The sequence below is a fragment of the Sardina pilchardus genome, chromosome 3 (assembly GCF_963854185.1).
Source record: "Sardina pilchardus chromosome 3, fSarPil1.1, whole genome shotgun sequence".
NCBI lineage: Eukaryota > Metazoa > Chordata > Actinopteri > Clupeiformes > Clupeidae > Sardina > Sardina pilchardus.
Window position 1 is genome coordinate 26,609,713 of NC_084996.1, and position 16,212 is coordinate 26,625,924.

The 16,212-nt window shown below is 46.3% G+C and overlaps 1 protein-coding gene across 1 annotated transcript in view; it reads right to left on the reverse strand.

Annotated features, from left to right (window-relative positions):
- Window positions 1-1,605: 1,605 nt before the first annotated feature.
- The window catches only part of llgl1 (LLGL scribble cell polarity complex component 1), a 39,731-nt gene continuing 25,124 nt past the window's right edge, over window positions 1,606-16,212 (reverse strand). Inside the window, exons 11-22 of the mRNA XM_062532593.1 lie at window positions 16,092-16,159; window positions 15,630-15,783; window positions 14,370-14,474; window positions 13,824-14,116; window positions 13,167-13,320; window positions 12,343-12,481; window positions 6,638-6,921; window positions 3,842-4,106; window positions 3,516-3,630; window positions 2,433-2,518; window positions 1,819-1,942; window positions 1,606-1,698 (exon numbers count right to left, since the gene is read on the reverse strand). Coding sequence (XP_062388577.1) covers window positions 1,620-1,698; window positions 1,819-1,942; window positions 2,433-2,518; window positions 3,516-3,630; window positions 3,842-4,106; window positions 6,638-6,921; window positions 12,343-12,481; window positions 13,167-13,320; window positions 13,824-14,116; window positions 14,370-14,474; window positions 15,630-15,783; window positions 16,092-16,159 — 1,866 coding nt within the window. The 3' untranslated portion in view covers window positions 1,606-1,619. The remainder of the gene's footprint in view (window positions 1,699-1,818; window positions 1,943-2,432; window positions 2,519-3,515; window positions 3,631-3,841; window positions 4,107-6,637; window positions 6,922-12,342; window positions 12,482-13,166; window positions 13,321-13,823; window positions 14,117-14,369; window positions 14,475-15,629; window positions 15,784-16,091; window positions 16,160-16,212) is intronic.

Below are 16,212 nucleotides of genomic sequence, written 5' to 3' on the forward strand. Positions count from 1 at the left end.
GTGTTTTGGCACAAGGGAGGGTGCGACATCCATCCGCATTCTCACGCTTCCTTGTAGACACGTATCTGGTGCAACTTCAGATTAGGAGTCTTTCGGGTTTTCTTTCCATCATTTTTTTCTTCAGACAAGCTCCAATTCAGAATATTGCTGGAAACTCCATCGAGGTCGGTCCCTCCCAAAAAAAAATGATCCCTACAAAACAAGAGAGTCTTCATTAAATCTTAATTTGGGGCTTTATAACACAGATTACATCATTACAGGCGCCTGTCTGAAATTACACAAGAGTCAAGCTGACCTCAAAACGATGCTAATAAATGTGCAGGTAATTACAACATCCAGCCACCAGGGGGAACTCATCAGAGAATTACAGCCACAGAAGAAACAAGAAAACTCCCAAGATTTATCCATCCAGAGTTTAGATGTTCAGGCATGCACTCATGAACACAGTTGCGCACGCACGCACACACACACACACACACATACACACACACAGCAGAGGTTTGTGATGAAAGGCAGGGGCAGGTAGGAGAGTGGCGGTGAATAAAGGAAAGGTGAGGAGGCGGAACAGCAGACACAGATGCCCTCCTCTCACCCCACACGCCAAGACTGGAATGCTGGCCTTGTCCCAGGCGTCCGTTTGAAGTTATACAATCCACCTCCTCTGACTTACAAGCACAACAAAGACCACTTGTGTGTATGTGTGTGTGTGTGTGTGTGTGAGAGAGACATCCTCAACTCTAAATGGAACTGAGATTATATATTTTATAAGTAGGAAAACAAAAAACACAACCAAGAAAAAGAAGGAAGGAAAGGAAAAGAAGAAAAACAACCTCTAATGGTCCCCCACACATTCTGCGTGAGAGAGAGAGAGCGAGAGAGCGAGAGAGCAAGCGAGAGCATAAGAGAGAGAGAGTGAGAGAGAGCGAGAGAGAGAGAGAGAGAGCGTGAGAGAGAGAGCTGGCCCTCATAACAAAAACATCAACCGCCAACCTCCTCCACACACTCAAAACCAGCGAGCCACACATTAATGTCTACATTTTCACATGAATCACCCCGATTCCTCGGCTCCGAGGGAGTTTCCTGACCGAGTCATCACTGTCTTCCTGAAATCTCACAGCTAAGCTTTGCCTACACCTCAGCAGCCCCCACCCCTCCTCCTCTCCTACCCTCCTCCACGTCTGCCCACAGAGGATCCAGCTTCCAGACTCTTACATCCAGACATACACCCACCTCAGAAGGAATCTTAATGGCTAAGGCTTGGCACTAACTGCAAAAGGCAATGCAAGTTATATGGGACTGATGGTGATTGAAGACTAGGTGAAATCATGGATCTCGTCACACAAAATATACATACTCATTCAAGCGCTTTCAACACCACATGGCATGTTTATGTCCATTTTCAAAAACGTTGAAAGGCTTTGCTTTACGCTTCTCAAATAAAATGGACAACAACAAAAAAAGAACTTCCAAGGCTTCCCGGGGCCCGTGGGAGCCCTGAGAGAGCCAGCCACGGACGACCAGAGTGGCTCAGGGCAGCCGAGTGGCCTTCAGCTGGTCATGTCTACAGGTCTGGGACTCACCAAGGGCTTCCCTCCCTCCCTCCCTCCCTCCCTCGCCGCTCAGTTGATGAGGATTCCAGGAGGCCGGGCGTCCTCCTCGGTGATATTTCTCCGGTTGTTCTCGGCCTCGTCCACGGTCCTACGACAAGCACATACGCAGCATGTCAAAAAGGAAAAACGAGAGGGAAAAAAAACGAGAAGAAAGCCGGCCAAGGTGAAACCGACCAATCGGAAGCTCTGAACGGAGAGCAGGCCTTACACGAGGAAGTCCTTCACGTCCTCCACAGTGAGCTCCCCGGTGGTGTCGAGAGTGATGTCAGCACTGCTGTTGGGGGAATCCAGCATCGTCGAGTGTAACGCATTCTGCAGTTCATCGACCATGCCTGAGGGAGAGAGGAGAGAGAAAGAAAATATATATATGATGAATACACAAGTAGGGTCGCTTGGACAAAAAAACGTCAGCAAAAACATCATCTACACTTTCCAAACTAGGCCATGACTCCCAAAACCATTGTAATTAAGCAGTGGTCAATCTCCCTCTAAAAAGTCACGAATGTATCTGTTATATAACTTACCACACTGACAGACACAATGCACAAGACATTACGGCCCTTAATAGCCCGTATTATTTGGTCAATTTTCCAATCATTAACCCAGAAAATAAATGATATCCAATTGCTGGTATTTTCCTCCTAAGTGGCTGTTTTATAGTAGTCTTAAAGCCATTTCCCCTTGCCGTTTCTATGGTTACCACATGGGCAGCTTTCATTGATTAATGCACAAGATCACAAGAGAGCAGAGTGAAAAGGGGGGAAAAAAGAAAGAGAGAAAAAAAACCGTTTTCTTTTCATTCGTTCATTCTGTGAGCTGTACCTTCGGCCTCTGCTACGGACTTGTGCTCTCCAGTGGTCTGCTTCTTATGAGTGCCGTTCGCGTGAGGTGGGGCTGTTGTGCTGTCACTGCAAATATCCCACAAATGACAAGCCACATTATTACCCAAAGGAGAAACGAGTCAGACAGAGAGCCATGGCTTCACACGACACTGTGGAGTACTGGTGGTTGAAAACCATAGGGTTAAGAGGGCCAAAAAGAAATAACACATGAAGCTGGGCAGATGTTCTCAATAACATTCAGAAACTGCCCAGAGTCAATTTAACCCTATGGCTACAGCACACACATATTACCAGTGGCAACATCTTAATGAATAATACATTAATTTATTAAAAAGACTTGCCCTATTTCATAACATAATTTACTTTCGACATCAAAATATGGTCACATTCATTCATTATTTAATGAAAGACTTTCAACTTTGGATGACATTCAAATGTTTCCGTCATTGCAGAGTCTATCCAAAAGACCTTTTCAAAGCTGGCGAACAACATCAGGTGTATTCTGAACACCGCTTCTGCTATTCGTAAACAGAACAGACATCTAGCAAGCATAGTCATTACACTGCACTTACTTCACTGCTCTGATAACATCATGCAATTAACTGAAAGCCTGATAGTGAGCTAATATCCCTGAGTCTTTGGGAGAAATCGCATCAGGTTGCATCCAGTGGCATGAACAGTAGAATCACCCACACACATTTGAAGGCATTCCGCCTCCCTTCCGCCTCCACCCAAGCCCACACCTGAGTGACTATAGCTGGGTGTTGAGGGCGAGGGGACAGTCTTGTCCTTTACCTGTGGGCGGTGGGCCTGTGTGACTATAACTGGGTGTTGAGGCCAAGGGAACGGTCTAGTTCTTTACCTGTGGGCGGTGGGCCTGTGTGACTATAACTGGGTGTTGAGGGCGAGGGGACAGTCTTGTCCTTTACCTGTGGGCGGTGGGCCTGTGTGACTATAACTGGGTGTTGAGGCCAAGGGAACGGTCTAGTTCTTTACCTGTGGGCGGTGGGCCTGTGTGACTATAACTGGGTGTTGAGGCCAAGGGAACGGTCTAGTTCTTTACCTGTGGGCGGTGGGCTCGTGCGGTCGGTCCACCTCCACCTGACACAGAGGTTCCGTGATGACGCGTGCAGACAATGAGAAACGCTCATACTCCGAGGGCGAGATCAGGTAGAATCCTAAACACACACACACACACGCACACAAATGTCATGTCTTGCAAACACCACATGTGCAACATACATCTGCATGAAAAAAGCCAGACAATGGTTTTACTGGTACAGGTTAACCAATGAGTGGCAGCACCAGTCTAACATGCAGTGAATGAAACAGTAGATGTTTATGTTTTTGTTTTTGTTGTTGTTGTTGAAAGTGAACAGCTCTCCTCACCCTGGCCGGTCTTGGTGAACACGCAGGAGGCGATGCCGCTGATGTCCTCCTTGCGGATGCAGTCGTAGCGCACCTGCGGCCGCAGCGCCGGCACGTTGAACACGTGGATGTCGCCCAGGTTGGTCAGGCACACCAGGCCGTTCTCCGAGTAGTCGTCCGACGCCGCGCTGGCGAAGTTGGACAGCGCCACCTTCCGCACTCGGCACCCCTCGTGGGCGGTCAGCTTGAACTTGGTCTTGGCGCTCACCTTGGGCAGCGTGAACACCTGAAAGCCATTAGACAGACAAAACATGTCAACTGCAACTTTCAAAACATTAAACATTGGATCAGCAAGCAGACAAATCCCTTCAATGTACTGTGTCATCGCTACTATAAACTATAATGGCTGATAAGTAAATAGCAATTAAACCCTTTCAAACACTAACACGGGGCCAAATGAAATAAGAAAGGTTCCAGGATTACAGATGCTGCAAATGAATACCAGCTGATGGGAATGGGACGGCTCATTTATGATATACGGACTGGAGAATGTCCGCTAACAACAACACGTTCTTTGGAAAGCCAATATTTACTTTTACACACACAGAGAGAGAGAGAGAGCGAGAGAGAGAGAGAGAGAGAGAGAGAGAGACACACCCACCCAGGCCCATTCATTTACACACATCACCTGTGACTGAAATCTGCTGCAACAATTAGCTTCCACTATAATCAATGGAACTGGTTACACCAGACGTGACAGCGGAATGTACCTCGAACACTATTGTTACACTACACTTCAGTGGCAGACCCGGGGGGTATTCCATCAACCTCGCTAAACAAGGCGGCGCTCAACAGAAATAGCCTGGCTTGAACTAGCGTAGACTTCCACTTGAAGCTAAAGCCGTTCCATTAACTCAAGTTAGCTGCATCTTGCCCTCGTTTATTCAAACGAGGCTAAAATCAGCTTCATGTCTGCTCGTGCACGAGGTAGAAAAGTAGACCAAAACCATAGATTGATGAAAAGAGGATGCATGTCGTAAAATTAAGGCAAACTAGAAGATTTCAGTTCGATTTACAAGCGCCATCTACAGGATTTTCATCGGAAGTAATCAAATTGAACACGAGAGAAAAAAATAGATACAGTCGTTGCCTAAAAAGGAGAATAACGAAATCGTAGGCCTACTGTAAATCGCTAAACAGTAATTATGATGGTTTGAATTGGGACTTTGATTGTCTTACTCTGAACAAAACGAGTGAATAAGCAGGCTATTTAAACTCAAAACAACTTTGGCATAGGCTATTCAACAATAAAGATAACCTACGTTTGTAAATTAAAAGGGTTCACTCTGAAATATTTTTTCGGTGGTCATAAAATAAATTGGTAGCCTATTGTCCTGGGAGTATTGGGAGAAAACCTAGCCTATTGTCTCCCATAAGCATATAGTTCTGCCAAAGTGTTTGTGAAATATAATTAGCCTATCTGAAATGCAATATTGGCTTTCAATATGTCATTTCATATTTAATTTCTGTAATACAGTTGGTTTGATATCCGAACTACATGCATAATTAATTAGACTATATGAAGCGGTTTTAATTATTATAGCCTTTACAGAATTAGGCTATAGGCTGGCTTGCCGTGCATCGTATAGCACACTGACAGCCTGCCTACTGTCACTGAAGCTACTGTATATGACCCTTAATAATGATGCCTTTCATTAAAGAGTATAACTAAACATGGCAATATTAATGTGTTAACATAGTCTATGTAAATTCATCGCATGGGAACCGAACCCGAGAACACGCAAAACATGCCTCGATTGTTCTCCTGTCACGCTGCGCATGACACCACGAAAGACGTACGTTACGCATAGCCGCAAGATTGCTTGGACCACACACATATCAAGTTCAAACAATGTAAGTTGCATAATTTTCAGAAATTCATTTAAACTAGCGGATAGGTAGCCTTAATCAACGCTTGCAACACTGTCGGAAAAAAGTTTCTCCTTCTATTTTTTAAGTTGTAGGCTAGGCTACAGGTGACGACGGCACAGGTTGACGGAACCAACGGTTTGGGACTCGTTTTCCGACTGGTGTTTTTTATTTGCAACACAGATTAATTTAGCTCGGCAGTTAGCCTGCCACCGACCAGGTTAGTTCAGAAGCATATGTTACCCCAGCAACTCAGCTGAGATTCCTGTTAGCGGGAGTAATGGAACCGAGCTCTCTCTAAAATTAGCGAGGCTTATCAAAGTTAGCCGCGATTTACGGTTAGCTCGCTTGATGGAATACCCCCCCGGTGTAGCCCGGGTGTTAGATTAACCTGCATTAAGGCAACACCAAAGCATTTTTCCTCTGTCGCACGCACACCATTTGTTTATCCAGCAAATAACGACATCCACAGACAAGGTAGAGTATGTTGCAAGATTGTACGAAAATATTATGCATTGTGTCATCGAAGCAAGTAAAATTTGTAGTTTTTTGTGTCTCATTTCATTGAACTATCCGCTACCCGATTTGGTAAACTTGCATAGTGCGGTTATAGTCGATAGAGGGCTGTGAAGCGAATGCAGACGTGCCGTTCACCCTGTTACGAGTTGATGAACCACTCATTTTTTGTACCTTCCAAAACAATTTCAGTGTTGCTTTAAAGGAATAGTTCGGAATAGTTAGTTACGCTGCAACTTAAGGGATGACATACACTGAAAACTGTCTCCACCGACCTATATCACCCCGGCTAAGTTGGAAATGAGGTCCTATGTCCAACATTCCAAACTATTCCTTTAACTTGGCCACTGTAGCCCTGAGGGCTTTGCTCACCTTGAACTGTTCTTCTGAGGCGATGAGCACGGAGTGGCTGCCCTGCATGTCCGGGGCCTTGGCCAGGTCCCTGGACACCTCGTAGGGCTCGGGCAGGGGGTTCCCCCGGCCGTCCAGCACGGCGATGGAGACCACGGGCGCCCGGTGCATCAGCTGGATCTCCTTGCCCAGCAGGGCCTCCACGCTCTGCTCGGAGAAGCGCTCCTGCGGCGGAACGTCCAGCGCGTACGCGTACACCGAGCCCGAGTTGGTGCCGGCCCACATGGTCGGGCCGTGATGGGTCCCTGTGGTGGGGAACACAAGGGGACAGATAAACTGTAGCTGGAGGCCGCTTTGGATGAACGCGTCTGTTTGCTTATTTCAGGGTTTCCCGCAGCGCTTTCCTGCTAAGGCGGCCGCCTTAACAACACAGGGCTGCCGCCTTAACTAGCGTCTTCAATAAATAAATGAATAAATAAATAAATAAATAAATATATTATGTATAGTGATATTCGCCGTATTACTCTGTCATGTTTTCTCCATGTCATTCCAAACCGTAGCCGCTAGTCTCCCTTCTCTGCAGAACGCATAAAAAAATAAACTTTTTCAAAATCGAGTTGGCCTATGCGCACAGGCGACGCGCTCATTCAGCATGAGTATTTGATATCAGGTCAGGTGCCACTGCCACGCATATCTCAGAGTGACTGCGAACACAAATAGCCTAAACCTAGCTAGATTTGACGACTCTCACAGGAATGGTTCTCCGTTGAATCTACCAAATGTGTGGGATGAGCGGCATAACACTTTTGAGCGCTTTATCTTTTCTTTTTTTAATCACTCGTCTACTATGAATGCATAGCCCACTGCATCTTGTAATTTGTTGTGACAAATACTTGTGCCATCTAGCCTACAGCTAACAACAACTTGTGACGGCTATTCATTCACGTGTTGTAAATTGTCTGAGGTTTACACAGGCTAGTTTAAACTTTAAACTATAGCCTCTTGTCTCCCATGCCAGTTTCATTCATCCCGACCGGGCGGGACGCATGTTTCCGTTTTGTAGAAATAATTCCTGGATGTTTTTGTTCAGAGCTGAACATGCAACTGTATTTGACAGATCACAGATCTGGTTGCTAGTGACAAAATATTAGTGTTCAATGCGGTACGATCTCGCTAATTATATTTTAAAAAGCATTAAAAACGTTCCGGCTCTCTTAGGCTATATATGAGCAACAGGCACGCACAATAGGCCTACAGCTTCAATCAAAGAATTGCAGCTTTAGCCTACTAAATCACAATTCATTAACTATACCATACAGTCGCAATGTTACATTTTCATACAGTTTTATCTTTATTTTATGATATATTCTAAAATATCCACCATTGCAAATATTCTTGGTTTTAATAGAATACTATAATATTGACTGGCTTTAAAATATATCCTATGGTGCTATGCTGAGCAGTGCAAAGGTTTTGAAAGATACAAAAGGCCCTGCATTGGAGTTGTAAACTTTTAAGGTATAATATTGTCTAAATTGTGTTAATGATGTTTAATTGGTTGCTGATTCAATTAAATCTGATACAATGAATGTGAAATCCAGGTATATTGCTGTCATTAGTGTCAAAATTCAACATTTTCAACATTAATGAAATGCTGACAGCCTACTAATTTTTTACTTCAGCTGACCTCCTTGTCTTAAAGTAAATCAGAAAAGAAGTTATTTAGACAAGTGTGTGCTAGACTGCTCCTGTAGCCAACAATCTCTACCCTTTGGGAATTTAACTGTTATATGATCCTTGGTGATGTAAATTATGAAAACCTCTTTCTTTGGTTGGTCTTGATGCGGCCTTGACTCCTTTAAGACTCAGTCTCGACTCAGACTTGCTTCCTAAAAGACTCGGCCGTTGTCACTCGGTCTCGGCTGCAGTTCAACCAACGGTCTCGACCCCCCCCCCCCCCCATCGAGGGTAGTGGCGGCGATGTGGCGGGTACGCTACGGCGACGCCCCCTTCCCCTGGACAGACACCACCTTAACTAACAAATTTTCTGGGGGAAACCCTGTATTTATTTACATTTATTCGTCTGGCAGACAAAAAAAAGATAGAGTAGGTTCCAGGACGTCAATAACAACAACAACAACAACAACAACAACAACGAGACACATAATTGTCCTGAAGCCACACAAGCCAAAAGAGGACTGAGAATTGTGAAAAATGCACGCGTGCACACACACACGCACACAGTCATTCACAGGCTCTAAAATGGAATAAATAACACATGTTTGAGTAAAGGCAAGCCAAGTCTTTTCCCTTCCCTGCACCTCTCTCTCTCTCTCACACACACCCACACCTGTTATGCTCTTAGAACCTCATGTTGAACTTCATTCTTGGGAAACGCACTGGTCATCATTGTTTTCGCTCCAATTTCAACACTTGATTGGCTGCTGGAGTCTCTAAATATTTAACCAGAAACCAGAGTACCGACATACAAGATCACACATTTAAGCACTGCAACTAACTCTCACATCCTACATAAACAGCACGTCTGATTCTGTTTCACTCCCAACCTCTTCCACTGAGACACACACAGAGACAGACACACACAGAGACAGACACACACACACACACACACACACAGACACAGACACACACACAGAGACACACACACACACACACAGACACACACACACACACACACACACACACAGAGACACACACACACACACACACACACACAGAGACACACACACACAGACACACACACACACACACACACACACACACAGAGACACACACACACACACACACACACAGAGACACACACACACAGACACACACACACAGAGACACACACACAGAGACACACACACAGAGACACACACACAGAGACACACACACACACACAGAGACACACAGAGACGCACACACAGGAAGAGTGGATTTGAGAGAGGAATGGACTGCTGAAGGACGGGAGGGACCTCTCCCCAAACCCCCTCCATCTGTCAGATTCAGAGTCAGGCGGGCGGTCAGGTGGCTTTCCCGCAGCTCTGCGTAGCGGCGAGCTCCTCCAGCAGCACGGGCCCCGAGGCCCCTCTGCTCCGCCGCGGCCAGTACAGCTGTTTCCAGTCGCCCCGCCCGCCCGCCCGCCGACCCCCCGGCCCAACCCAGCCCCAGAGCTCGGACTCGGGGGAGGGCCGCGGCTCAACGCAACATAAGCCTCTTCACACCCACACGTCCCCCCACCACACACACACACACACACACACACACACACACACACACACATACCCGGGCCTGGCCTGGCCTCCCTGAGTGCCTCTTTAGGGGCGCACCTCCAGATTTACTGTCCACCGCAACAATGCGGGGCATTGTTCGCTTCTGGAGTCCCGGGCGGACACAAGCCTAAATCTCCTGACGCTTTAGAGGGGAGCCTCCTTCTCGGTAGTGTTTTGATTTAAAGATGAGCGGTTCTCCGCAGACGTTTCTGTAGTAGAGCAAATACCACTCTCGTACGAGACTCGTACTCGGTTAACTCAAACACTGTCGGCTTGGAAATGGCCAGAGCCCTCTCAAAACTTCCTGAATGGTTTCAATGGCCTACCAGAATAGATTGTCTTTAGTGCTACGATATAGAATGTTTAATAATGTCTAGGCTATTTTTAAGCCAGAACATGCCGCTAAACCTAGTGTGTGATTACAGACTGTCCTCACAGATAGTTCTTCAGACTTTAGGTTCCTTTTTGTGATATCAAACGTACCCAATATGGGCATTACTGTGCCTTTGTGAAGAAACTAGTTGCACTTAACAATATAACTGAAGAAATCTAGTCCAAATAAATTAGTCTTTGTTTAACTACTTGAGTCATACATCTTTTGATTACTGACTGCTCCTCACTATATAAATGAGTTCAATTTGCTTAAAACATTTTTCATTATGGAACTGTAAAGGAAATGTTTATTTTATTTCAACTTCAAAGACAGAATGATGACCTTAAGTTTCCAAAACAAAAAGGCCATCCAATCTACTAGTGGAGTGGATAACTCTCCATCTCCTAGTGATGATGTACAGTTCCAGCGAAAAGCTAAAAATTACAGTGTTCACATCTGTTTATTATCAGTAATTTGACCCTACCCTGACAAGAGTAGAATATGCGATCACATTAGAACGCTACGATTCCTCTGACCCTTGAAAATAGTCCTTCACTGACTGTACATTTTTCTGGGTGTTTCATTCCCGTTTCAGTCCTGTGCGAAAATGTCGATTTTGTCAAGAAGCCATGCAATCATATGTAAAATGAATTTTTACTACAGTCGCATTTGAAGAACGAACAGACCCTTCCTATTAAACTAATCTATCTACACAACCATATCAAAGAATAAAGCACACCACATAAAGAAAGGGTATTAAGTACACATTTCTGGATCTTTTTTCCTCAAAGAAAAAGCCCTCTCCGGTTTGTAAACGTCTCCACACACAGTCATAGAAGTCAATCACAGCCCTTGACTACCTTTCCAGCAAATGCAAATGGACCAGCTGACACTGGAACTGACCAGAGCAGTCAAGGCTCACCGACAGGCAGGCAGGGCGTCTAATGAGAAACTGAAAGGGGTGTCAAATACATGTGTGCAGCTGTAGAGTCAGACCAGAGACCTGACACTCTTCAGCCACATCCATATGACTCACTCACATCTCAGGGGGGGGGGGGGGTCGGGTGAGTGAGAGAGGGGGGGCAAACAGAACCACATGTGAAGTGGAATGGCTGCGTGCACAAATATAAAAATGGTTAACTTTTTCGTAAAGGTAAATGCCCCTCGGAGAACCGTTAAAAACTTTTATAGGTCTAACATACCGAAGATAAACCCTACACTCGACTCTGTACGAGAAATAAAAAACACATAACACAGCATACCACGGAAACGACAGAAGAACCACAGAAACGTTTGTTAATGCATACAACAGCCCCCCTCTCGCTAGTCAGACTCAGCAGTGTGGATTTGCTTACACTCTGCATTTGGAGAAGCCCGTGCAGGCCTGGTGCCTTCAGCCAGGATGTTTGTACTGGTGTAATGCGCTTATAGAGAAGTCTGCCAGAACGTCAGCACAGTTTGTGTGTGTATGCCTAAAGGTCTAAAAACAAAATGAGTTTTTTACATTTCCTGAAACAACATCTCTTGAGGCAAGAAGGAGGAGCTGTCTGAAATGTTCTGGCTAAACTTTAAAGCCTTCCCTTTGAACTATGATGAGAAAATGAAATATGCATATGCATATGCATATACATTTTATAGGAATATAGACTCATTTTCATATGCTCAAAATCATGTATGAGGAAAAGTTTGTAAAATGGGAATTTAGACAAATAAATCTAAGAAATGTGAATAAATGCCTCAGTCATCCTCAGTGCTCTACTTGCGTGTAGTGAAATGGTGAAGTGGTGGTCATGTCTTACCGTCTCTAAGGTATGTGGTATAGTGTGGTGTGGTGAGGTGGTGGTCAAGTCTAAGACTCATGTCTTACCGTCTCTGTGGTGTGGTGTGGTGGTGGCCAGGTCTTACCAGGTCTGAGGTATGTGGTGTGGTGTGGTGTGGTGTGGTGGTGAAGTCTAAGAGTCATGTCTTACCGTCTCTGTGGTGTGGTGTGGTGTGGTGTGGTGTGGTGGTGGCCATGTCTCACCATCTCTGAGGTATGTGGTGTGGTGAGGTTTGCTGTGGCTGGGTTCATGTCTTACCGTCTCTGAGGTATGTGTCGGCGAAGCAGAGGCAGCGCACCACCCCCGAGAGTGAGTCGTCGGCGGAGCGGGGCTCGATCCTCCTCTGGACGGGGGCCATCTCGTCATGCTCCGCCAGGTGGGCGTTGGCCTCCTGCACCTGAGGGCAGAGGACGGGCAGGGGGTGCTCAGTTTAGCTCAGAGGGATTAGTCTACATTAGGACATCCCTTGCATAAGGGGACCACCAAGATGGCAACAGACAACTCAATTATTAACTTGTAGAAATTTATGAAAATAGACAGAAATGACAAAAATGCTAATCCAACAAACCTATTCAATTCCGTTCGCAAACAGAATTGACCCTGGCTTGCTAAACTAGCCGCTGTCTTTAGAATGCATTTTTGGTACGTTTCTTTGGCAGTGTACTTTCACACTGTACACGGTACACTGGTTCCCATTGCTCTTCAAGTTCAAATCCATCTGTGTAATTGCAAAAGCTGTACTAGCAGGTCTCCACTGAATATGTTCTGCCAGACACATTGGAAGAAAATCCCTGAGAACTGGCTGCCCCATCTCCACTAGTGTACAGTACTTCAACAACTGGGGGGTAGATCTATCCACTACGGAGGCAAATCACAATACGGAGGCATGTCTATCGAAAATTAAATTCTGACAAGTTGCCTCCGCAGCCTTCCCAGAATAGCTCCTTGTTGATGCAGAAATCAACCACAAACAAAATGGCTACCCCCAAACCACACACAAAACCGAGCTCAGATGAAAGCCTGCATTTAAGCGAATACTTGTTAAAACGCTTCTGATTTATTGTCTGTTGCTAAAAACTCACTTTACTGGTGGGACTGTTGACGACTACCCGCTTCTTCCCAGAGACTCTGCTCTTCCGGATCCTTCTGAAAGACTGACGCAGTGACTTCTTCAGAGACTTGACCCGGGAGAGTGGCCCCTCCATGGCCAGGGAGTCGTTGGGGTGCAGCGTGCATCTGGAACAAATACAAAAACGATGCTCTGAAAAAAACGTTCGTACGGAATGTACCAAACTAAACAAAACGCCACGTGTTTCACGGTGTTGCATTAATGTTAATGACAGCCATTGAGATGTTTGATACACAGTGCCAAGGGAAGGAGAGAGAGAGGAGAGATTAAAGGCCATAGCCCAACCAAACCAGATCAATTTCACTGGATTCACTGAATAAAATTGTATTAAAATAAAACAAAATAAAAATGTTGCATGGGGTACTGGGCAATTATTGAAACCTGATGAATTGACTCATGACAAAACAGAAGAACAGAAAGAAAACAGGAGAGATGTAGTAAAAAGCAAAGAACTTCTTCCTTTTTCCCCTCTGCCAAGTAGGCCGCATTAAAGTCTCTCACTTCTCTCCCCCACTCTTAAACTCTCTCCCTCGACAAACACTTAAACACAATCTATCCACACATACACACACACACGGCTGTTTGTTGGCGGAGGCCTCCCTGGCGTTACCTTGCCAACACGGGGCTGCGGCGGTGGTAGTCGAAGAGTCCGAAGCCGTGGCTGGTGCCAAAGGCGATGAGGTTCCACTCGGCGTGCAGCGTTACCGCGGTGACGGCGGCGGGGGGCATGCACTGCACCAGGACGACGGGCTGGAAGCCGGGGGCGAACACCACCGAGCCGGACTTGGGCGGCAGGCGGTCGTGCCCCTTCCACGTGAAGCCCTCCCGGTCCTGGAGCAGGTCCATCGTGGCCGCGTCGATCATGTGATCAGACTTCTCATCGCTCAGATACATCACCACCACCTGGCCATAGGAGTACACAGGAGAAGGTGAGGTAGGAGAGACTGAGTGCAGTGCACTAGATCACTAAGTAGGCATCAAGGAGACATTAAAAAAAGTCCACATCAGTAATAGATGTTAGTATAATTGTACAATTGCAACTAAAGATGTTATTAAACTAAATAAACAAAAGGATTGCAAACAAAAGCACAAAGCATTGTTATATATTTTTAAGAGAGTATAGTATGAGTCAGTTGATAGAAGTTGAAGAACATACCTGTCCAGCAGTTCCAGCGACCACTAGTTTGCCACTGTATTTACACAAGCAGATCTTCTGAATGCCCAACCTGGGGTCATCACTGTAGGGGTCAAAACAGCCCACCTGACAACACACACACAGAGGGGTCAGCATAGATCACATACCATCCTCACACACACCTTTATCTTACAGGCACATGGCACACCCCCTACTGACACACACAGATGTGCACCACACAGACCCATCACAAGCATAACATTCTAGAATCTTCTCCAGGCCTCCTCAGCTCTAGTGTCTGGGACGAGTTTATTCAACCATTTCCTCCACTAACACATATGCTACTCCACCCTACATCTCAAGATGCACACGCGTGCACACACACACACACACACACACAGTCGTACACACAGTGTGTGTATAATGGGAGGAGACAGGAAGGCCTGGGTCATTAAGCTCTAAACACAGCCTCAGTGCCATCCTGGGCTGGAATGTGCTGCATCGTCTGCAGAGAGACCTGCGAGTGCAGTTTCACCAACCAGCCACTCAGACAGCCAGCCAGCCAGCCTGCTTTTAATTAGGGGAGAGAGGGAGGGGGAGGGGGAGGGGGGAGCAGGGAAAAATGTGAGTGTGAATCCCATATGCTGCGTGAGGCATACAAGACTGCTGGAGAATGCCACTGCTTTATGTGAAGAGGGAGACGGGAGAGAGGTCGATTTAAAAAGAGCTAGGACATGTCTGGGACAAACCAGCCATGTGCATGCACCACAAAGCCTTAAAAGGACAACCAGCAGATAGTGTGCGTTAGACTCGACTGAAAAAAGGGTGTTACGTGTGGAGGTTAGTCGACGCAGGTAAAGAACTGACACAAAAAGAAAATGAACGTGCGCTGAAAGGAGTATGTGATGTAACGAAAAATGATGCAGTTAAAGCCCCTATTTATATCCATGTTTTCTGGGCTGCAGGCAAAAGCTGAATTCAAACGATTCCTTCCGCAGCCTCCGCTGGAAAACTGGGAGCTAATTTAAGCCAAAACTGCTGGTCACGCTGATAAAAACCCAATACATAAACAAATTCTTCCAAAACTCTTCCAACGAACACTGATGAAAGAGTCGGTCCAAGATTTCTGCCCAACTCAGTTTCCGTAGCCAGGGGTGGAGCTCGACACTGGACTAGAGTTGCAAGATTTAGGGAAAATATCTAACTGCGATTGGGAAATTGTGTCGGTTGATATTGCGATCACGACTGAGATAATGGTGCAGCACGACACTAGACTCTCACCTTCCTGAAAGGGGGCCAGTCCTCCTCCCCGGCCTGGGTCAGGCTGTCGTTGTGGTCGCAGTCCGTCTGGAAGATGTTGGCCGTGCTCAGCTTGTACAGGGGCTTGAGGGACACGCCAGAGGCGTCCCAGAAGCGCACAGTGCCGTCCTCGTGACTGAGAACAAGAGGTCACAATGACTGAGTGATGACAATATCAGCTCAACGGTCAAGCATAGCTTTCTCGCAAACATCAAGCCCTCATACACACACACACACACACACACACACACACACACACACACACACACACACACAGTTCCTACAGGCACCCATACACAGACACAGATACAGACTTCCTCTCATAGACAAACATCAAGCCCCTCAAACATGTGCACGCACACACAGGCGGACATGTACAATTCATACAGGCACCCATACACAGACAGACACACTTCCTCTTCTAGACAAACATCAAGTGCTCACCCCGTCAGTAGCAGCTCCTTTTGTTTGGGTTCAGGCGCCGAGCTCTTGCCTCCACAGATCGGCCAGTTCTGCATAGGAGACCGGGGGGGATTCAGTCATTACCGGCGCGCTCAATCCAACA